Source organism: Amyelois transitella, chromosome 13 (assembly GCF_032362555.1).
Source record: "Amyelois transitella isolate CPQ chromosome 13, ilAmyTran1.1, whole genome shotgun sequence".
In the NCBI taxonomy this organism is placed as follows: domain Eukaryota; kingdom Metazoa; phylum Arthropoda; class Insecta; order Lepidoptera; family Pyralidae; genus Amyelois; species Amyelois transitella.
The window spans coordinates 1,227,501-1,251,872 of record NC_083516.1 but is presented as its reverse complement, the minus strand read 5'-3'; the positions used below and the strand labels follow the sequence as shown (position 1 = coordinate 1,251,872).

General features: G+C 36.5%; 1 protein-coding gene across 1 annotated transcript in view; it reads left to right on the top strand.

Moving 5' to 3' along the window:
• The window catches only part of LOC106139420 (cell adhesion molecule DSCAML1), a 40,095-nt gene extending 16,846 nt beyond the window's left edge, over positions 1-23,249 (top strand). Inside the window, exons 3-7 of the mRNA XM_060947559.1 lie at positions 4,439-4,550; positions 15,758-15,948; positions 16,739-16,868; positions 17,443-17,586; positions 22,212-23,249. Of these exons, the coding sequence (XP_060803542.1) occupies positions 4,439-4,550; positions 15,758-15,948; positions 16,739-16,868; positions 17,443-17,586; positions 22,212-22,369 (735 nt within the window). The 3' untranslated portion in view covers positions 22,370-23,249. The remainder of the gene's footprint in view (positions 1-4,438; positions 4,551-15,757; positions 15,949-16,738; positions 16,869-17,442; positions 17,587-22,211) is intronic.
• Positions 23,250-24,372: the final 1,123 nt, after the last annotated feature.

Genomic DNA, 24,372 nt, shown 5'->3' with positions numbered 1-24,372 from the left:
GTCACTACCAGTATTTATCACTTCTATCTCATATATAAAATTCTCGTGTCACAATGTTCGTTCCCGCGTACTCTTCCGAAACAGCTTGACCGATCCACATGAAATTTTGTAAGCATATTGAGTAGGTCTCAGAAGCGGCCAACATCTATTTTTTATATCCCTTAATGATAAGGGCTGTTCACCCTTTACATTTCTTTTTAACTAGAAATTAGTCAAGAATTATTTACACGGCAAAACAACGTTTGCCGGGACAGCTAGTAATCTTATTTCGAATTCTATAGGCCGAGCTCTATCGATCCCCGGTCAAGGCTCCACCGAGGCCGGAACTACACCTAAACCTGGGAATTTCGCCACTCGATATTTGCCGTAATCGTGTTAAGGGTTTATTTCGCTTCCATCATATATGCCTCTGTGGCGCAGCGGTAGTACGCTTGTCTGTGACACCGGTGCTCCCGGGTTCGAATCCCGGCAACCTTGCTGGTCTGCTAGCAAAAAAAGAACTAAGTATACTAAGTTTTAGATAAAATCGTCAATCTGTGATAGTAGTAGTAGTAGTGTAGGATCATAATCTTGGAATACTTATTTTAGGCGATGGGCAAAAGCACTCTGAATCTCGACTTATAACTATTGTACATATTAGCAGTCACACCCGATGGTGTAGATAGATTCCAGGTTACAGCATCATCGAAGCCACGTTAAGCTTTAAGGACCTTAGGCCTTCAAAGTTAACGAATCGTGGAGCGGCCGTCAATTGCAACCATTAGTCACTCCTGAAAACGATTATTCATTCCGTTGACTGTCAAACCAGACTAAAGCGGCAATTTATGAGAAATTTCAGGGGAGCGTTTGATTAGGGTGATGTACAGTCGGCTGCGAACTTGGTTCCAGGTGCTTTGACCATACCTAACCCGTTTTGGATCATGGTTCACATCAGCTGCGGCTGCTTATTTGTTATTAAGTTAGCCGTATGCTAAAGAATATTATACAGCCTTGGCCAAAAGTTTTAGGCACCCCTTAAAAATACACAATGCATGTTTACTATTGAAACAATGAATAAATACTTATCTTTAATGTATTGTCAGGGTCATAAAACGTTACCTGGCACAGTAGGTGGCATATTTTGAGGTCATGAAAAACCCTGGTCACCGAAAACAAAAGATTTCAGTTTTTTGTAATCTCATCAGTGATTATATGACCAGTTGTGTTCTAGACTTCAACTAGTAAACGAGCTGTCATTTTTTTTGAGCGACAAATTGACATCATATTAATTCTAAAATGCCCAAAAAAAGTAAAATTACTATTGAAAATCGAGTGAAAATTGAACTTTTACACGAACAAGGGCGATCCCAGAAAGAAATCGCCAAGTTGGTGAAATGTTCGCGTTGCGCTGTACAGTCGGCCATCAAACGGTTTACTGAGACCGGTACCCACGACGACAAACCACGAGCAGGCCGAAAACGTGGGACTACGGATCGCGAAGATAGAAAATTGGTTCGAGAGTCACTGAAAAATAGGAAGAAAACTTCATCCGCGCTTGCTGCTGCCTTGTCAGATGAAGCTGGAAAGTCAATAAGTTCGCGAACCGACACAAGAAGACTCGGGGAAGCAGGCCTAAAAGGGTGCAAAGCCAGGAAGAAGCCTTGGCTGTCAGAAACTAATTAAAAGAAGCGCCTAGAATAGCTTTACAGTACCAACATTTCACAGAGGAAGATTGGGCTAATGTGGTGTGGTCTGATGAATCTAACTTTAAGGTGAGTCAATTCTAGTAGTTTTCTTATAATTAAGAACGTTTCCTTTTTAGTTCCACTCTAATATTACAAATTATAATCAATTTCCTAATAGGTATTGTTTTTTCCTCAACCAGGTTTTTGGAACACCGGGTGTGACCTTTGTGAGGCGACGTATGGGCGCAGAATACCATGCAGATTACGTTGTACCTACTGGCAAGCACGGCAGAGGTAGCATTATGATCTGGGGCTGCATGGCTGCCGATGGCGTTGGTGAAATGTTTGTTTGTGAAGGTCGTATGAATAGTGAAAAGTACATCCAAGTACTCAAAACTCCTCTAATACCTTCGCTAATAAGCATTTACGGTGACACCAACCTAGACGGCGTCATTTTTCAGCAAGACAACGCACCGTGTCATAAGTCAGGGATTGTGATGCGTTGGTTTGTTGAAAATAATATTGAGGTGCTGGATTGGCCGATGCAGTCTCCAGACCTCAACCCAATTGAGCATCTTTGGGGTATTTTAAAGCAGAGGATCAAGGAGCATAGTATTTCATCAAAAAGTGCATTAAAAATGCATTAGTTTAAGAATGGAACATTATTTCTAGGAATGAGTGTACAAAGTTAGTACGCAGCATGCCGGCTCGAATCAGTGCAGTAATAAAATCTAAAGGTTGACCTACTAGATTTTAAGCTTTTCTTGTTTATATCAACCTAATTTTTAAGAAATAAATAAATATAGAAAATAAAAGTTGTTTTACTTCATTATTTTAATAAAAATTGGGGGTGCCTAATACTTTTGGCCAAGGCTGTATATGATCATTCATGGCGTGCGATGTCTCAATGACAAACAATTATAAAGCAATACCCGTCCCGTATAAATATATACCATGCATTCTATACGGACAAAATAAAGGCGCGTGTACAAGGGCCTAAGGCTTGTATATATGTATGTATATCACAGCAATAATGGTCTGAGATTCATGGCGATATTTAACTTAGGAATTGCCATTACTGTCACAAAGTGAATTTATATGCGTAAAAATAAAAGTTATCGTCTTTTGAAAATGGAATTGTCACAAATCCTGAAGGAAACGCGTAGAGTTTTGACAATCTGTAGGTACATAATGCTTTTGTTTAATAAACACTTGACTTGCCGCTTTTTACTTTAATTATCTAGTTCCTTTATCGTTTTCCGGTTGACTGCACGAGATTGCTTCATGGGATAAATCCGCCATTGCAAGTGATTTATTTCTTTTATAACTATGTACTATTTCTTGTGACTATGTTAATTTCTGTGCAATAAAGATATTACAAAAAAATCACACATAGATTAAAAAAAAAAAATAGAAGCACAGACTATGTCTTTTCGCTGCAGATTTAGATATAAGATAATGATGGTAGAATAAGTTAAATTACCGTACATTACAAGACATAGTTAGCATAGATAATAGTGCCCGAGCATATAATAGAGTACTGTTGTTAGCGAATGCAAGTCATGCGAGCTCCATTGCAATGTCATTGTATGCAATGAATAGCTTAATAGTACCTATATTTGATCAGCTGGAAAGGTCGTCTGGACAGATTGGTAGTTACATAATGACGGCCTTATTGTGCAGTCACATTCCTGCGTGCCGTGTGGTTCCCGGCACCAATACAAAAAATAATAGGACCACTCCATCTCTTTCCCATTGATGTCGTAAAAGGCGACTAACGGATAGGCTTACAAACTTGGGATTCTTTTTTAGGCGATGGGCTAGCAACCTGTCACTAATTGAATCTCAATTCTATCGTTAAGCCAAATAGCTAAACGTGGCCATTCAGTCTTTTCAAGACTGTTGGCTCTGTCTACCCCGCAAGGGAGATAGACGTGACCATATGTATGTATGACATTCCTGCATCAGCACTTGAGGGCTCGGGTTCTATTCCCGGTCAGGTCAAGATGGATTTGGCCATCGTACCACCTTAGGAAAGTGGGTACTTTGACGACCTTATAAATTATGGCAGAAAGGTAAAGGTGATGAACTTTGCGGAAGACTTGTAACAGTTAGTTTCATGCGGCTGAGATATTATAGATAAGTTCCCGGCATTGAATAATAGGGCCATATATCCATATCTTCCCCAGGGATGGCGTAAGAAGCGACAAAGAGAAAGGCATATAAACTTGATACTCTTATTGTAGACGATAGGCTAGTAACCTTTTTAACCAATTTGAATCTCAATTTCATCATTAAGCCATACAGCTGATCGATATAGACGTGATTATATGTATTATATGTCCAAGACCCAGGCCAATTAAAACCTGATCAAGGATTGCGCCTGTGATGGTGTTCCTCAGATCAGCAGCTCACAGAAGTCAACTGAAAAATTTGTCGAAGTTTTTCCTTAATAAGTACTACACTATCGCTGTCTCGTTTACGTCTATAATACTACAATTCTTTACGAGGTCCCTGTGCCAAGCTCAAGCCAGATGTTTTATCATTCAGGTAAACATCAGTCCTATAATAAGCCTTCTCACAAAGTATGTACTTTATTTACATACTCTTTGATTTTTTGGTTAGGCATATCAAGAACCGACTCCGGCAACCTATTATAAAATCGTATACAGATTCCCAAAAATGATTTACTGACCCTTTCTCCCTCCATTCCTGTCAGAAGCAGAATTGCACTGATAATATATGAAGTCACCAATAATGTATCCTTGTTGCAGCTGGACGGAAGCCTGCTCCTGATCCAGATCGATGTGGACGACGCTGGACTGTACGAGTGCGGCGTCGAGAACGAGACGGCATTCGTGGACAGAGTCAACCTGACTGTGCGAAGTGAGTCAACTGCCTTTCAGGGTTTGCGAAGCTAGAGCAATACATACATACGTATGGTCGCGTCTGTTTGATGGCCTCTGTGGCGCAGCGGTATTGCGCTTGTCTGTTACACCGAAGGTCCCGGGTTCGAATCCCGGCCAGGGCATGATGAGAACTTTCCCTGATTGGCCTGGGTCTTGGATGTTTATCTATATAAGTATTTATTATAAAATATAGTATCGTTGAGTTAGTATCTCGTAACACAAGTTTCGAACTTACTAGGCTAACTCAATCTGTGTAATTTGTCCTGTATATATTTATTTATATTTATATCCCTTGTGGGGTAGACAGAGCCAACAGTCTTGAAATGACTGATAGGCCACGTTCAGCTGTTTGGTGTATATATATATGTATATCATATCTGGTGTTGTGTGATTCTCGGCTCCAATAGAAAGAAGAATAGGGCCACTCGTCTCTTTCCTATGGATATCGTAAAATACGACTAACTGGTAGGCTTATAAACTTGGGATTCTTCTTTTAGGCGATGAGCTAGTGACATGTCAATATTTAAATCTCAATTCTATCATTATGCCAAACAGCTGAATTTTTTATTAGTCTTTCAAGACTGTTGGCTCTGTCTACCCCGCAAGTGATATAGACGTGATTATATGTATGTATAATACCACAAATTTATGTAGTTATACTTGTACAGGTTATGCAAATACAATCTTAGTCTTTGTAAACATTTCGTATGTCTTCACTTGTAACTCGACCACCCTATAGTTTCGCGTGACCTACTCCCATCTGACATGCAATGACCTTATACGAAGTCATATACGTGATGGCATGTTTAGTAATTTTGACAGGTAGGCAGCCATCATTGTACGTCAGTGTTGATTAAATAATTTAACTGTCTTCAAATCCATTAATCCATTCAATAAGTAATTTACCTGTATGTATATGTGATGTGTCTATCAATTTTGATGTTTATCACTTGATTTTTACCGATTTATCCATGGATAAAGGGTAAAGGGTCAGGTCAAAAGTGTCCGAAACCGCCGAGCTTGCATGAAGAGAGTTATGAATGCGGATGAAGCGAAGGAAGTATGCAGAGATCGTGGCAAGTGGAATCTTTGCCTTTGTAAACATTTCGTATGTCTTTACATATAACTCGACCACTCTATAGTTTCGCGTGACCCCGCGACCTACTGCCGTCTGACATGCAATAACCTTATACGATGCCATATGTACGTGCCGTGTGGTTCCCGGCACCAATACAAAAAAGAATAGGACCACTCCATCTCTTTCCCATGGATGTCGTAAAAGTCGACTAAGGGGTAGGCTTACAAACTTGGGATTCTACTTTTAGGCGATGGGCTAGCAACCTGTCACTATTTGAATCCTATCTTAAAGCCAAATAGCTGAACGTGGCCTATCAGTCTTTAGACTGTAGGCTCTGTCTATCCCGCAAGGGATATAGACGTGATTATATGTATGTATGTATATAAACGTGATGGCATGTTCAGTAATTTTGACAGGTAGGCAGCCATCATAGTACGTCAGTGTTGATTAAATAATTTAACTGTCTTCACGTGTATAAGTCTTAACATTTCCAATCCGTCCAATAAGTAATTTACCTGTTTATGTAATGTGTCTATCAATTTTGATGTTATTATTACCGATTTATATTGAAATCATCACAATAAAATTGTAATGTTCTTTGCATGTTATTATCATGTCATTTTTTAATGTGTTTTGATTATTCCTTAGATAAATAGAAGCTAAATAGCTAAACGTGGCCGATCGGCTCTGTCTACCCCACAAGGGATATAGACGTAACTATATGTATGTATAAATAGAAGCCATAGTTTGATATTATAATTTGTTTTTGTTAGCCTATATTGCGCTTTATGCATCACAACTAATATTATAAATGCGAAAGTAAGTTTATTGTTGTAAGTTGAAATTGAGAAAAAACTTAAAACTGAACTGGCTGGCATAAAATAATATTTGAACGTTGAATATCGAATCCTTTTCCCTACTTTCACTACCAACACAAACATGGCTTCCCCGTAAGATTCTCGTTAGGGACCCTCGCATTGCTTTGTGGTTATATATATATAGGCCGGTCTTACACCCCTTTACGCCCGGTAATTCCATTAGTTAGGGGAACACGCGATGTCGTAACCGAGTTTTTATTTACTTTTTTACAATTTATTGTTTTGATTGACCCCGAAGGCAGGAATGGCGTCGTTTGTCGCTGAGCCTGTCCTGATTGACGAGCACGACCACTGTGTCAATTAGGAATTACATACATACATACATATAATCACGTCTATATCCCTTGCGGGGTAGACAGAGCTAAAAGTCTTGTAAACACTGATAGGCCACGTTCAGCTATTTGGCTTTAAGATACAATTAGGAGTTATTTAAACGAATATATGGGAAATAATTTCCAAATGTGCCGTGTGGTTCCCGGCACCAATACAAAAAGGAATAGGACCACTCCATCTCTTTCCCATGGATGTCGTAAAAGGCGACTAAGGGATAGGCTTATAAAATTTCGATCCTTTTTTTAGGCGATGGGCTAGCAACCTGTCGCTTTTTGGATCTAAATTCCATCATTAAGCGAAATAACTGAGCGTAACCTATCAGTCTTTTCGAGAATGTTGGCTCTGTCTACCCCACAAGGCATATAGACGTGACCATATGTAAGTATGTATGTATCAAGATTATTCATACACCTTTATTTTCCTACCTACTTATAGTAATGGGCACGGTAATTAAATCTTTTAATTTTTATATCAATATATATCTATAATAACTTGGGATTCTTCTTTTAGGCGATGAGCTAGCAACCTGTCAATATTTGAATCTCAATTCTATCATTAAGCCAAACAGCTGAACGCGACGTGGATCAGTATTTTCAAGAATGTTAGCTCTGTCTACCCCGCAAGGGATAAAGACGTGATTATATGTATGTATGTACAGGCACGTATAACCAAAAAGAGGTTGATTGACAGCATTTACCTTATCAACACATGAGACTTAAGGGAGAAGAGTCAGTAGGGGGTCAAGAAAGGGTGCGCTGTCACAGAGCAAACGCGGGAGCGGCACATTCCTCTCATGATTCGGCTCGGATATCCGGAAAGCTGGTAGAGTGATAGGTACATACGTACATACATATATGCACGTCTATATCCCTTGCGGGGCAGACAGAGCAAACAGTCTCGTAAAGACTGATAAGCCACGTTCAGCTGTTTGGCTTTATGATCTAGAATAATATAAGATTCAAATAGTAACAGGTTGCTAGTCTGTCGCCTAAAAGAAGAATCCCATGTTTGTAAGCCTATCCCTTAGTTGCCTTTTACGACATCCATGGGAACAAGATGGAGTGGTCCTATTCATTTTTTTATTGGTGCCGGGAACCACACGGCGATAGGTAGTGGTGGGAAAGCATTGAAATAAGAGCATGTTTAGACTTGACTTTGACTTGCATGTTATTTTTTATCCATATGTGGCGATATCTTTACGCCACAAGTTTAAAAAACAGCGAATTGCCTAAATCGCGCAAGCAAAGATTTCACGGATTGGAGCATAATAATGTATATACAACCTCAGACACAACATAGTCGGAGCCGCGGTTCCCCAGGCATAACACCTAGCCTGGCAGAAGATCTTCCCTTTGGTGGCGGTCGAGCCGAATCACCGCACCCGCTACACTGAGGTATAGTTTTGATAGTGAGCACCTTTGACCATGGATCATCGTCATTAATTCGGTGAGGTACATAAGGTTTAAACACGGAGCGACGTTACCCTCATTGAGCGAAACGACAGAGAACTTGATATGCGGTCGACTGTACCTGCAATGAAGTTATACATTTTTATGTGGCTAACTGTAGACCAAATCAGATCACCGTTGTGGCTCGCTGCCCCGAACTATCGATTTCGTACAATCTGGCCCCGATTCCGATCCGAGTTTCGGAGGTCAGCGGTGTTACGACAAATCAACATGCAAAAATCTGTCACTTGATCACATGTCCCACCCCTGTACATATTGGTAAGTGATCACCCTATGTAAGAGTAATTTCTTAATTTAAAATACATAAAAGAAGGGAAGAAGAAGGGAAGATCTTCTGCCAGGCTAGGTGTTATGCCTGGGGAACCGCGGCTCCGACTATGTTGTGTCTGAGGTTGTATATACATTATTATGCTCCAATCCGTGAAATCTTTGCTTGCGCGATTTAGGCAATTCGCTGTTTTTTAAACTTGTGGCGTAAAGATATCGCCACATATGGATAAAAAATAACATGCAAGTCAAAGTCAAGTCTAAACATGCTCTTATTTCAATGCTTTCCCACCACTACCTATCGCCGTGTGGTTCCCGGCACCAATAAAAAAATGAATAGGACCACTCCATCTTGTTCCCATGGATGTCGTAAAAGGCAACTAAGGGATAGGCTTACAAACATGGGATTCTTCTTTTAGGCGACAGACTAGCAACCTGTTACTATTTGAATCTTATATTATTCTAGATCATAAAGCCAAACAGCTGAACGTGGCTTATCAGTCTTTACGAGACTGTTTGCTCTGTCTGCCCCGCAAGGGATATAGACGTGCATATATGTATGTACGTATGTACCTATCACTCTACCAGCTTTCCGGATATCCGAGCCGAATCATGAGAGGAATGTGCCGCTCCCGCGTTTGCTCTGTGACAGCGCACCCTTTCTTGACCCCCTACTGACTCTTCTCCCTTAAGTCTCATGTGTTGATAAGGTAAATGCTGTCAATCAACCTCTTTTTGGTTATACGTGCCTGTACATACATACATATAATCACGTCTTTATCCCTTGCGGGGTAGACAGAGCTAACATTCTTGAAAATACTGATCCACGTCGCGTTCAGCTGTTTGGCTTAATGATAGAATTGAGATTCAAATATTGACAGGTTGCTAGCTCATCGCCTAAAAGAAGAATCCCAAGTTATTATAGATATATATTGATATAAAAATTAAAAGATTTAATTACCGTGCCCATTACTATAAGTAGGTAGGAAAATAAAGGTGTATGAATAATCTTGATACATACATACTTACATATGGTCACGTCTATATGCCTTGTGGGGTAGACAGAGCCAACATTCTCGAAAAGACTGATAGGTTACGCTCAGTTATTTCGCTTAATGATGGAATTTAGATCCAAAAAGCGACAGGTTGCTAGCCCATCGCCTAAAAAAAGGATCGAAATTTTATAAGCCTATCCCTTAGTCGCCTTTTACGACATCCATGGGAAAGAGATGGAGTGGTCCTATTCCTTTTTGTATTGGTGCCGGGAACCACACGGCACATTTGGAAATTATTTCCCATATATTCGTTTAAATAACTCCTAATTGTATCTTAAAGCCAAATAGCTGAACGTGGCCTATCAGTGTTTACAAGACTTTTAGCTCTGTCTACCCCGCAAGGGATATAGACGTGATTATATGTATGTATGTATGTAATTCCTAATTGACACAGTGGTCGTGCTCGTCAATCAGGACAGGCTCAGCGACAAACGACGCCATTCCTGCCTTCGGGGTCAATCAAAACAATTGTTAAAAAGTAAATAAAAACTCGGTTACGACATCGCGTGTCCCCCTAACTGTGAAATTAGTTTGAAGTGCTCAAGTCTCAACTGGTAAGAGGGTAACTGATTACATAGGTTTTTTGAAAAGGTCAGGTGATATAAAAACCGTTTTTGTATTCGTTCAATTCTATTGACGTGTATTTCGCATGATGGATTCCAAATTGGACTGCAATATTCAAGAATATTTCTAACATAACAGTTGAAAAGTAGTTTAGGAATTTCAGGCGCGTTAAAGACTTTAGTCTGTCGTATTACAAATCCAGCCAATTTGGAAGCCTTCCTAACCACACAGTCAATATGATCTCTAAAATCCAATTTTTGATCCAACATTACCCCAAGATCTCGAATATTTTCAACTTCCTGAAGGTCAGAACCATTGATTGTATATGGTGTATTAGGGGAGTTTCTTTTGCGTGTGAATTTTATAAGATAACACTTGCTGGGATTCAAGAGCATTTTGTTATCAAGAGTCCACTGACTGAGTTTGTTTAGATCATCCTGCAACATTGTGACGTCCTCCTCCGATTTAATTACACGGTACAATTTTAAATCATCAGCAAACATTCTATGTTCCGTATCAATGTTGGAGCAAAGATCGTTAACAAATATTAAAAAGAATAAAGGACCAAGGTGCGAGCCCTGTGGTACACCTGAAGGGACTGATTTAGGTTGAGATTTAAAACCACGAACTACCACAAGCTGGGAACGATTTCTCAAATATGATTCACACCACCCCAGTAATGAACCGCATATTCCGGCATAAGCAAGCTTCTGTAAAAGTAAGTTGTGATCAACTACATCAAATGCTCTAGAATAGTCGGTATATACAGCATGGACCTCATAATTATTCTCAAGTGCTGCCGTTATATCATCCACATACCCTAAAAGGTTAGAGACAGTTGAGCGACCAGGCAAAAAACCGTGTTGATGGATATTAAATAGGGATTTAAAATGAAAATAAAGATGTTTTTGTACCAAAGATTCAAATAACAAACCCAAAAATGAAAGAATCGAAATCGGTCTGAAGTTAATTATGTTAGTAAGATCTCCTTTTTTATGAACCGGTGTTATATGGGCAGTTTTCCACTTTAAGGGAAATACTCCAGCTGTAAGTGATTTGTTAAAAATTATATAAAGCGGCTCAACTAATTGTGACGCACATATCTTAAAGAACATCGGTGGTATAGCATCAGGACCCGGTCCCTTTTTAGTGTCCGTGGATTCAAGGGCCCTAAGAATTTCCACTTTAGTCACGTAACAAGCACCAAGTGAAGCATGAGCATTATTTGAAGAAGAGACCGTATACGTCGTTGATGAATTTCTAATGTAATTTGAATTGAAGAAATCAGAAAAAAGATCACTAATCTGTTGTCCACCCTGAGCTTTTTGATTCTCTAAATACATTTCGTCAGGTAATGTTATTGTTAAAATTTTATAATTTTTATTCCATTCGCGGCTCTGATTGCGTAGAACGAAAAAATATTGCTAATTTCCGTTTCAGCGGGATTATCGGGAATATTTCTTAATTTAAAATTAACTTTTATGCCAAATTTGGTATCTCCACCGGTTTAGTCTGTGCATTGCGCTAATTTATTAATGTCCTCTTTGATAATTATGATCATTTTTCATTAATCGATTTCTTTACATCAATTCTTGTAATTTTTTTATTGCGAAAGCTTCTTATTATGACCTATTTATTAAAATTGCGCCCTTTTCATTCTGATTTCGGGTGCTTCAAACCCAAAAATCTTACAAAGCAATGTCATCAAAAATGTATCCAGTTTCCCAACAACAAAAGAACTCGACCTAAACGAGGCTATTTGAAACAAAGGGTAGCTATTAGATGAAGGATTCTTTGAACTTTTTTTAACTCCAACCAAAATGTCAAGCAATCGCACGCGCGACGCCTTTTTTATCGCGCGAAAAACTACTATTTTCGCTTTCAATTTTGACGTGAAAACGGACAGCAATAGCTTTTCGCGCGATAAAAACAGCATCGCGGACAGGATGTTATTGAAATATTCCATAAACTTTACACTTTAACTTAAAATTTATTTCAATATTATCAAATTACTTCAATATTGGGATAGAATAATATTGAAGTATTAAGAATAGTGATACTAACTTAACGATACTATATTTGATAATAAACACTTGAAAAGATAAACATCCAAGACCCGGGGCAATCAGACAAAGTTCTTTTCTCAACATGCCCTGGTCGGGATTCGAACCCGGGACCTCCGGTGTCACAGACAAGCGTACTACTGCTGCGCCACAGAGGCCGATAAAAGAATCAATATACATGAGTGGATAATGCGTACATAGCCTTATTTGGGAAGCGGTGAATACCTAATGGAGCTAATAAATTTCGGTCAACAGGGTTTCATTAGGTTAAGCGAACCTTTCTCTCACCTCTGCGAATATTATATTCATAACATATTTGCGCGTAGAGCGAAAGTACAAATTGAGCAGATGAGTGATGAAGTAGTAGATAAGCAGGAATCGTAAACTCGGTGAAAATGCTGCAGTGAAGTTTGTTTCGCAGCTTCTTCTACACGTGCGCTATGGAAGCGGTAGTAGATATAATTAGATCCAATTTTGTATTCTATTCTATTCGTGGAAAGACTTAGTATTTATCTGTTCCCACAGAAAAGGAGCGGTATGTACTAAGAGAGAATTTCCTACATACTTCTTCCGCTTCATCCACATTCATAAGGCCCGGTTTCTGCCACAGCGGAGAGGAGAGTAGGCAGGGGGGGACAACAACAGATTAGTAGTAGTTGTGAAAATAACCAAATCCAATTGGTTACGTGGTGGATGATTATAAACTGACTGACTAAATTACGAAGAGCTCGTGTTGAAACACCACCTACTTATATGACCAAGACACATACGACAAATCACTGCGCCCGCTAGGAGGCAAGGTTATCGAGACCGCCCCCCTCGTCGCACCCACCGGAACAGGGCGCGAAGAAGTAGGAACAGTAGCTCGTTCACCAGGTACCGCAATGTACCAGGGCGCTTCACGCCGACACGATAGGCCCTTTAGGCAAGATAGGTTAGCCAAGTTAGAACCCCTAAGGTTATGAGCGTTGCATCCGCTCGCGAGTTTGCATTGCTCAAAGGCAAAGTCCAAGGCTGTTGGAGGAGCGTCTAGACCTCGCCTAAAACTGTCCCGCTGTAATAGTAAATGCCCTTCAGGCAAACTACTCGTATGTTATCATAGTCCAAAATATATATATATATATACGACAAATCGCTATCGTTTTGTGGACACTGAACAAACATTGGCTTGGCAGCCATGTCATTATGTAAGTAAACTAGATTTTGCACGCTAACACGGTTCACTTGGAATTTTTAATCAGGCGGGATTAACGAAACCGTATCTAGATAAAACATAATTCGGTCATAAAGTTTCAGACTTACTTTAAAAAATTAAATACATATAATCACGTCAATATTGCTTGCGGGTTAGACAGAGACAGCAGTCTTGAAAAGGCTAACCTAATATACTTGGTATTCCTTTTTTAGGCAGTGGGCTAGCAACCTATTTGAATCTCAATTCTATCATTAAGCCAAACGGCTGAACGTGGCCTTTAAGTATTTTGACAACTAATGGCTCTGTCTACCCCGCAAGGGATATAGACGTGATTATACATATGTTACGTTAGGTAAGTTACAATTTTATAAGAAGCGAGAGTGGTCGGATCTCCGCATCCTTTGCTGGGGAAACTAAACCATATTAAATCATGGTTACAACATCCAGAATGTGCAGATTTCCTCGAATGTCTTCCCTCATCACAAGAGCGACAGTTTTGTTATAAGAACACTCGCTGTGGTCACTTGTTATAATGCAGACTATGTGAACAAGTGGTTGATCCTTCAAACATTTGTACAATATGTTTACTTTTACTTCAAAGACGTATAAAAAAAGGAAATTTGCGAGTGTTTTTCGTGTAAAGAATAACTTATTTTAAAATCGTGCATATAAGTATACGTACATTTACCGCGTTAATACCATATTTTTATTTTTAGTTATTGTTATACTTCCCACCTGAAATTAGTAGTTTTTCAAAATTTGTGCAGATCAGTGTTAGCGATGTAACAGATATATATATATATTTTTTTTTAGGACAAATTACACTGATTGAGTTAGCCTCGAAGTAAGTTCGAGACTTGTGTTACGAGATACTAACTCAACGATACTATATTTTATTATAATTATAAATACTTATATAGATAAACATCCAAGACCCAGGCCAATCAGAAAAAGTTCTTTTCTCGTCATGCCCTGGCCAGGATTCGAATGTCCGCAATTCGAATGTTCGAATGTCCGTCGATGTCCGCTGCGCCACAGAGGCTGTTAATTCATTCTGTCAATTCACTATATATTTTAGTACCCAGGATAAACTGGTTTCCCAAGGTACGTTAAGACGATTTTAACATAGAGCAATTTTGGGTTGCTGAAATCAGACAATATCTCCTGAAACCCTAAGGTACTTACAGCATATTATAATACTAACCTAAAGTTATCCTAGGCCTCTGTGGCGCAGCGGTAGAAAGCTTGTCTGTGACACCGGAGGTCCCGGATTCGAATCCCGGCCATGGCATGGTGAGAAAAAAAACTTTTTCTGATTGGCCTGGGTCTTGGGTATATAACTATATAAGTATTTATAATAAAATATTGTATCGTTGAGTTAATATCTCGTAACACAAGTCTCGAACTTCGGAGTCGCTAACTCAATCAGTGCAATAGGCTATTTTACACCATGTAAAAAAATATATAAAAATGCACGTATCTTATAGATTTTGTAAAAAATAAAAGAAAAACATCGATCATTATTCATAAAAGTGCAATATGGATTTTATAATTCAATTTAAAAAATCCTCTTTTTTAATCTGTTCTTCGAAAGTCGAAAACGCTATCCGCCATGTTGGGTACTGACGTGACGTCATACTTTTAGTAAACAAATATCGAATCGAAAACATATTGATGATGTCAGGCTCTGTTTATTTTGAAATTTTAAAATTTCTATCACGTTTTTGGGTTTTTACTCTTTAATAATTTAATAGAATCATGGAAGACGGTTTTGTGAAAGCAGACAATATAAATCTACCGAGGATTAATACGTTGATGGTTTCTCATTTTAATATCACTTGGCAGTGGAATCCACAATTTTTCTGGTGTTTTTATACTTGTATTCTTGCATTCAGGAACAAGACACCAACAATATGTATTGTAATTCATTATTACAAAAATCTTTTTACTTTAGTCTTACGTAGAGCCGTATTGTTTACTAAAAGTATGACGTCACGAGTCAAAACAGCATGGCGGATGGCGTTTTCGCGCGAAAATACAAAATCATAAATAATAAATCGTTTTTAGAGCACTTTTCGGCTTCAAAAAATTTTAATAAAAATTCTATAGGTATAACACAGTCTCAGGATTGATTTAAAACAGTTTTCAAAAAAGAGTGTAATAGCCTATTTGGCCCGTATATGTATATATCTATTTCAAAATTCAAACCAGAATCAAGACTGACTTGACATATGTACTATGTATACAAATGAATTAAATTTGTATTCTCATTCCCTCCACAGCGGAGCCCCCACCACTGGTGAACGTCACTGTCCACGCGTCAACGATCCTGGCGCTCATTCTGTGGAACGTGGCGGGGGACGGTGGACATCCGATCATAGACTTCACAGCGCAGTACAGGTCCGCCGCGCCCGTCAACGGCACCCTAGAGCCGTGGAGGCCTATCAGCCCTAACCATATCAGTCCGAATTCGGTAAGACATTGTATATCTTGTATAATGTATGTATTTAATACCTATAAGCCTTTTCACTCATTTCGGTAATCGCTGCACCTGTTTATTTATGTATATTGTTTATTTATTGTAGTTTTTTATGTATGTTTATTATAATAATTTTATTTTATAATTTGTGTGTAAATATATTTATTTTTTTTGATCGCACATAAAGTAGTCTGTCAGATTCAATGGTGGAATGGTAGATAAATGCTTCTACGAGTAGCATTAAGTCCGCCAATTGTGCTACGATATTTGTATTTTTTCAAAAAGCAAACAAACTCTACAGCTTTATAATATTAGTATACATAAACTAGTATAGTTCTGAAATTTTTATCAAAAACTTAGCTACTTATATGCCAGCACAGGTACCACAGAGTGGGCTCCCCAAAAATACCAGTTTTTTACAGCGTCCTAAATAATTATGGGCAAGTGGAGTTTTAAGTTCAAGAACTTATTAGTACTAGGTCTCTGTTGTAGAGATCTATTCAAATCAACAGACGCTCTAATATTTTATGGTTTCATTATTAATTTATAGTACACACTCTATTATAACTTAGCATCCTAAGGGTGTATTCACAATTCCTTTAGCTAAGTATGTGTAACAGACAATATCATCATAATAAAGGAAAGTTTTGTTTTAACAATAATTCATGCAGGCAATTATAATAATTACTGAAATAACTTGGCCGGATAACAATGACTTCTTATATCTCGAAAAATCTATGTAAAAAAGTATTCCAAACATAACATATTACTATTTGGCTTTCAGCGTCAAATCGACGTGTACCACCTAGACACAAACGCGTCGTACTGGTTCCGAGTGTGGGCCACCAACGTGCTGGGCCCAGGACCGCCAGTGGAAGTCCTCGCCACCACTCTGTATAGTGACCAGGAGGCAGGTCAGTTTTCCAAGTAATTTCCTTATTTTACCTGGACTTATAGCTTCAAATCGACGTGTATACTACCAGGATACAAACTGTGATGATTCTGATTTTGGGCCACCAAAGTGCTGGGCCCAGAACCGCCAGTGGAAGTCCTCGCCACCACTCTGTATAGCGACCAAGAGGCAGGCCAGTTTTAAGTGGACTTTCAACATCGAATCGACGTGTACCACCTGGACAGATCTTTGTGCGTTATGCTCCATCGTCTTTTAACTTGTTTTATATATATATATAGATGTCGTAAAAGGCGACTAAGGGATAGGCTTACAAACTTGGGATTCTTTTTTAGGCGATTGGCTAGCAACCTGTCACTATTTGAATCTCAATTCTATCATTAGGCCAAACAGCTGAACGTGGCCATTCAGTCTTTTCAAGACTGTTAGCTCTGTCTACTCCGCAAGGGATATAGACGTGATTATAAGTATGTATTTATGTATGTATGAAACACCCCGATTCAAGACAACAACTGTTCAAATGTAAACGCCCACCTCATGATAATTAATAACTACACAACGGTGACTTTCAATTCCAGAGCTATACAAGCATTTCTTCTCGGAGGAGGCGGCGCAGTTCGACACGCGCACGTGGGTGGCGGCCGTGTGCGTGGTGATGGGCACGCTGGCGGTGCTGGCGGCCGGCACGTGCGCCGTGCTGTGCCGCGAGTGGCGCCGCTCCGGTGAGCCGGCGCCGTAGCACGCGCCTCTGCCGCGCTTGTACTTCTTGTTCTGTTAGCTGTGCTAAGGCTGAACTTTTGTGTACAAACGCGGTTTTGAATTGAGAATGTTTTTTTTTTTTTTTTTTGAAAAGTCGTCATAATGCGTCAACTTGAATAGGAATCGAAGCTTTTGAAGTAATGTTTTCCGTGATGAATTTATTTTGATAATAAGTAGAGAATATAGCAAATTTAGTCGGCAGGCTAGCGGGATGTTCAACAAACATATTATCATGCAGCTATTAATCCAAATAGAAAGCAAAATTTCATCCACTCAATTATGGAAGGCGTGACAAGTTTTGGACTTGCGCATGCGCAGTCCGCTGTGCCGCGAGTGGCGGCGCTCCGGTGAGCCGGCGCCGTAGCACGCGCCTTTACCGCGCTTGTACTTCTTGTTCTGTTAGCTGTGCTAAGGCTGAACTTTTGTGTACAAACGCGGTTTTGAATTAAGAATGTTTTTTTTTTTTGAAAAATCTTATTTTGAATCAGCGGAAGTAATCTTTTCCGTGATGAGTTTATTTTGATAATAAGTAGAGAATAAAGCAAATTTAGTCTGTAGGGAGGCGGGATGCTCAACAAACATATTATCATGTAGCTATTAATCCAAATAGAAAGCGAAATTTCATCCATCCATATGAAAAGCGTGACAAAGTTTTGGACTTGCGCATGCGCAGTCCGCTGTGCCGCGTGTGATGGCGATCCGGTGAGCCGGCGCCGTAGCGCGCGCCCCTACCGCGGTATCGCGGTATCAAGAAGCTTTAGCTTCTTTGAAAAAAATTTCATTAGTGAATTAATTAGATATCGAAGTTACTGAAGTATTCTTTTCGTGACAAATTTAGTCCAATAACTGGCAGTACATATAGGGAATTTGCTACGTAGATAGGTAGGACACTCAGCAAATATATAGACATAGATCGAAATAGACCAAGCCGAACGTGTCATGTTTGGGACTTGCGCTACTAGCGCTACCGCGACTACAGCGCTTGTACTTCGTGTTCTGTTAGCTGTGCTAAGGATTTAATAAACAAACGCGGTACTAATAAAGATCAAATTTCTTTGCATAAAAATTTTACAATATAGGTCAAACAATTTTGCGTTTCTAATTATTGTTTTTTAAAGCTTCTACATTTATTTACCAAAAAAAAAATCACGTCAAAATACACAAAACACATTATGCAGTGTCAAAAGAATTGAAGTAATCTTTTCGTTGGAAACGGTATCGTGGACCGATAATATGAAAGGCAGGCATATGCTAGTTGATGTTTCATCATCTTTCCGATTTGAAACATCAACTAGCATATGATGACTCCAGAACAAGGTATAAACGTGAAATATATCCGATTTATATAGATATTTAGTACGTTCAATCCCGTTTTTCTAATTGTTGTCCTAATGTTGGTAATTAAACTGAATATCATTGCTGAACTTTACTGAACTTATGAAATTACTCTTCATAATTTTTGACAACAAACCACAGATAAAGGAAAATTTAAAATTCATACGCTCTTGTCACTAAGCACAATCTTAGCCTTAGCATAAGCTATCATTTAGACTTCGTTTAGATTTGCTCAATAAATTGGACTCTTTAATTGTAAATTATGGAAATTAGTATTTACAATTAAGTAAAAATCGTAACTTCATTTTATTAAAGTATTGAATTATGTCTTCCAAAATTATTGGGCATGTCTAATATTAATGGTCTTTGTCACATAATTATTAAAAAAAATATTTGATGAAAGTTTACAGTTTGTTAACTTTCAGCAAACGTTTCTAGTAACTAAATATTATTGTGTGCAAACCTATCTTTATAATGACAAGTTGATATCAAGTATATTAAAAAAAAAAAGAGTAAGTACCTATGTTTATAAAAAAGCGCTGTGAAATTTCATACTTCAAGTATAATTTTATTAGATTTAATTAATTAACAAAAATAAAACGTGACACCAATCGTAAGATTAATGTCTAGTCCCGATATTTAAATCTAGACTAAAAATGAACAAAACATATTTAAAAATCTAAATTCATTGCTGCAAAATAATTAGCAATTTGATCTAAATTTTCAAGCAATATATGTTAATTGTTTTTTTTTTGTGCTATAATTATACAATTTAAATTAATAAATTATAAGTATTCAGGTTGTTTCGTAAATAATTTTTGAATTTTTTATATTAGGTAATACATTCCTATAATAAATGTGTTTGCTAATTGAATCAGCAATAATATTGAATAGATTAGGTTGATAAGTGTTAGATCTTTATATTATAAGACTATATCTTTTTAAATAATGAAAAAAAGAAAATATATAAAAATATATAATAGTGCTTCCATTGGCACATTCCAAATTTTTATCGCACATAATATGGCTTTTGTAGGTTTTAAATGCATTAGTGCCAATTTATCGTCAAAAATTTTAATTCCATTTTAATATATACAATTTCAAATTTCTATTAGAATATCACTTGCAAAACTATGCATTTGGTGCTACGTAGTTACGAGTAAAAGGTGAGAATAAAAATACCAAAAAAAAAATATGCTTTAAATAAAAGTTACCTATTCGCTGTAAACTTGTAGAATGGAAACTCAAGTGCCTAGCTTAACGATTTTCAATTTTAATTCATATAGATTACGGACCAATGCCACTACACTATGTCAATTAATTCAATAGAGTCGCTTAGGGTTTTTCTCGATTAGGGGTGTTTAACAAATCACCAGTAATTACAATACCAGTATAGTATCCTAGAAGCTTTGATTTTTTATTAATAAATTTTTTCAAAGTTACTATGACGTAGAATAAATTACTATAAAGAAGAGGAATTGTTTTCTTAGTAGGCGAAGTTAATTAGTTAATTCAACAAGGTTACTGCCTTATAAAAAATATGACATTAAGATTTCGCTTTTAAGTGAAATTATAAAATTACTTGTGGTTCTTTATTTCACTCTAAGTGAGTCATGAAAATAATTGAGGATTTTTTTTAAATTAACAACTATATTTTGAAATTCTCGCTAATATTAGCGCATTAGAACAAAGACAATCTTTGTAATGATTTTACAAGTATAATAGATTAATAAATTTATGTATTTCGTAACAATTTATTATTACCGCTATTTAATGCGGAAATCTTGCCAAAACAGGTTTTGCTTTATTATATTGATCGTTAAATATATAATAGAGTTATATTTTTTGCTTTTATAGAGTTAAGTATAGGTTTATGAAGTTATAATATAAATTTTCACTTCATTGAGAAACTTAGTTTCAATTTATAAGACAGAGTATTAAGCACAAGGTATATTAGCTTTTGTGTAGTTACCGTACGGTTTTTAATTATTTGAAAAAACAAATAGAAAATTTAAAAAAATATTTCATATTTTAATTCCAAATTAATTTTCGGTAGGAGACACTACGTATATAGCTAACACTATTCTTATGATCACTTCAGGACCACATTAATCTTGGACCACTTTCTTAGCTTAAACTATTATATCTTTAATATTGTGCCGTAAACAATTAATAAAATATATTGAAATGAAATTTTTAATATAAATAAAATATATCTTCCTAATATACCTAATATGGTAAGATTACCTATGGTAGTAATTAAATAGCTTGTTAGGTTAAGAATAAATATGGCAGTAGTTTTAATATAAACACATTAATTATTTCTTAAATACTAGTGTTAATTAAAAAAATATAAATAGAAAAATAAAACAGTACAATTTAATATTTTGCACCAAAAAAAATAAGTTTATGTAGAATACATACATACTTAATCGCTATTGATTTTAAAAGAACGAGACAGTACATTTTTGACTTGATTAATATACACTGCGTTTAGGTTTCAATTCAATTTAATTTTTCGTAATTTGTAAAACATTAAATAAAAAGTTCCAGCAATTACTTTTTCGTAATTGAGTCTTACTATAACATAACATTGTAAATAAATTATGTTATAATACTTATAATTTTTATGTATCAAATAGATTTTTCTTAGATTTGAAATAACCTTTTTTTCTATCTATCGAAATGGAGTTTTACTTATTTTTTATAAAAATCTTTGAGTAAAATACCATTTCCACGTGTAAAAAGTTATTTTTTTTTTAGAAAAGCATAGAATCTTTAGAGTTATTATTTAAAAGTAAAAGACGTGGTTCTTTACGTATAATTTTTTATTAACTAGTTTGCCATATTTTCTATAGTTTAAAAGCAAAATAGTCTTACATCAATAAAATTAAAAATACTTCGGAATCCACTTTCCAAAGATTGTGTACGCATTAATTATTCATACATACAATTTATTAAAATTTTAATAGTGTATGGTCTGATGTGTACGCAGTCTAAAAAATTCTTCAACCTATCCGCATGTCTCTCGCATATTTTCCAAATTACAAAAATTTGAACGCAAAATTTGCCCATTTTTATTCATTCAATTTTTTTCTTCTTTTCCCTCTATCGCACTCGCTTGGAACGCACGCTTGGACTGCGGGGCTGCACACTAACAAACAAACAAACACACACTCATGGTGATGGTACGGTATGTATTACTAACCTTTTTTTCGCGGCCGTTTTATTCGTATTACAAAAATAAACATAGATTACGGTGATGAGCAAGACATAATAGAATTAGTGCCTAACATAATTCTGAATCCTGGATTCATGGAGACTGATCCGGTGCGACCGCGGGAGCCCTACGCCGCGTCCATCATCAGGTCGACGGAGTGCCCCGGCCCGGGTAAACCTCGGCGAGTCTGATTTTCGTCCATTCTTAACCTGAGGATATTCTATCGAACCGATTCAGGGCTGTTGTCATGATTTTAGTTCATATGTTGGTGGATATTTTTTTTTTACGATTAAGTAACACATGTTAAACATTTTTTTTATCTGAAATAAACAAAAAAAAATTCGAGATTCGAATATTATTTTCTTAAAAAAATGTTGTTAAATTTAATAATAAGAGTTATATTCAGTCAGGCATATCGGTCTAATGCTATTTGTTTTAATCGATACGATAGAATGTGCTGCTGGTTTTTTTATACGAGGCTCGAGTTTGTCTTAATATTTAAGAAGTCGGGGTGCTTCGCTCATAAATATGTCCTTTCTCCTAACTATTTCACTTTTTTGCATTCAATTTTTACACCAGAAAAATATATGAAATATTTATGAAGGTGTTTTTTTCTGTTCTAATTAAATAGTTTAGGAGAAATAGCATATTTATTGGTTGAATATTCTGACCCTGTTCTAGCTTATACTTAATCACTGAGAGAGATAATTTCTAGCGTAAGCGTTCACTTTTAAATCGTTAACACTTTGCTTGTCCGCAAAATTGTGTTATATATTGACTATTTAAGGAACTGACACGCTGGCGTTTTGTATTTTGGATAAATTGTATTTTTTTGATCATGAGTCTGACAGAAACGCTTTATTTTCGACTTTGGCAATACCCGTATATAGGAATCTTATTGCTTACCGTTGCAAATTGTTAATGATGTTAGCTAGTAAGGTAGCTGCTTCGCAGTGTAGCGGAATAAAATAATTTTAAATATATTTTATATAAAATTACGACGCGTTTTAATTATTTATAACAAAGAACTATGCAAATGTGCTATAATAAATACGAATGTTTAAAAAAACATCTACTTATAATAACGAATTGTCCAATGAATTTGAATTTTTTTTGAAAATTAATAAAATAACAATAATTTTATTAATTTTATACGAATATGTCTAATTTTGTGTGTAAATAGTTTCAAAATATCCGCTACATTGAGAAGCAGTTTTTAAATAGTATTTTTTACTAACTATTTTGCAATATTAGATATACATATTTTTTTATAAAAAGATCTCAATAAGACATTTGATAAAGCGGCTATTTTAGTTTTATTTAAGTGCAATTCATGCTGTGATTTCTGTTTGTTCGTCATTGTTTATTGTAGTATTAGAATACTTATGATTCTGATAATTGTAATTAATATAATATGTTATTTGGAGACTGGTGCGAAGGTAAAAGTTTAATTTAGCGGTTAGTGCATAGTTTTAGAGTATTTTGCTGATGAGCACTTAGAAAATAAGCTTTCGGTATATTGAGCTTCCGATGCGCAAATGGCGCTCTATAAATTATAATAATACATACTAGTATTCGGTCACAATATATGTTATAAATACAATAGCTTCTTTGTGAAGGATTGTGGGAGATTTGGGAGTAACGCTGTACGACTGACTTCGATAAAAGTTTTGTTATTTTCAGACTTCACCCATCACTTTTTTTTATTTCTATTTTAATATATTTTTACCTTAAAATTATGTCTGAGTAATCTATAAAAATAACGTAAACTGTGAACGAATACTATACTAGCTTCGGTCACTGCTCGGTACATTCACATAGTTACATATAATGACAATATAGTAGGTTTTAACAAATTGTTCATGTTATTAAAAATTGAGTATTACACACTAAGGCAATGACTCAGTAGGTAGGCACGTGTTGTGGTTTTTGAAATGTCTTGATTGTGATCCTAAATTTGAACCTTCGAACTACTTTCGTAACCAAATAAGAACATGGATGTTTTTCTTGCTTTTAGTTACGAGAACGGAATTTACTTGTCGAATTAATATTTTGGTCATTGTATTTTGTTTTTAAATTTCAAATTTATTCAGACCGGTTAGAAATGTGTGATCTGCTCGGTACCGATAATAATTTACAATTATCGCACCCTAGAAAAAACTACATTAAAATCCGCTGATATAATTATAATAAA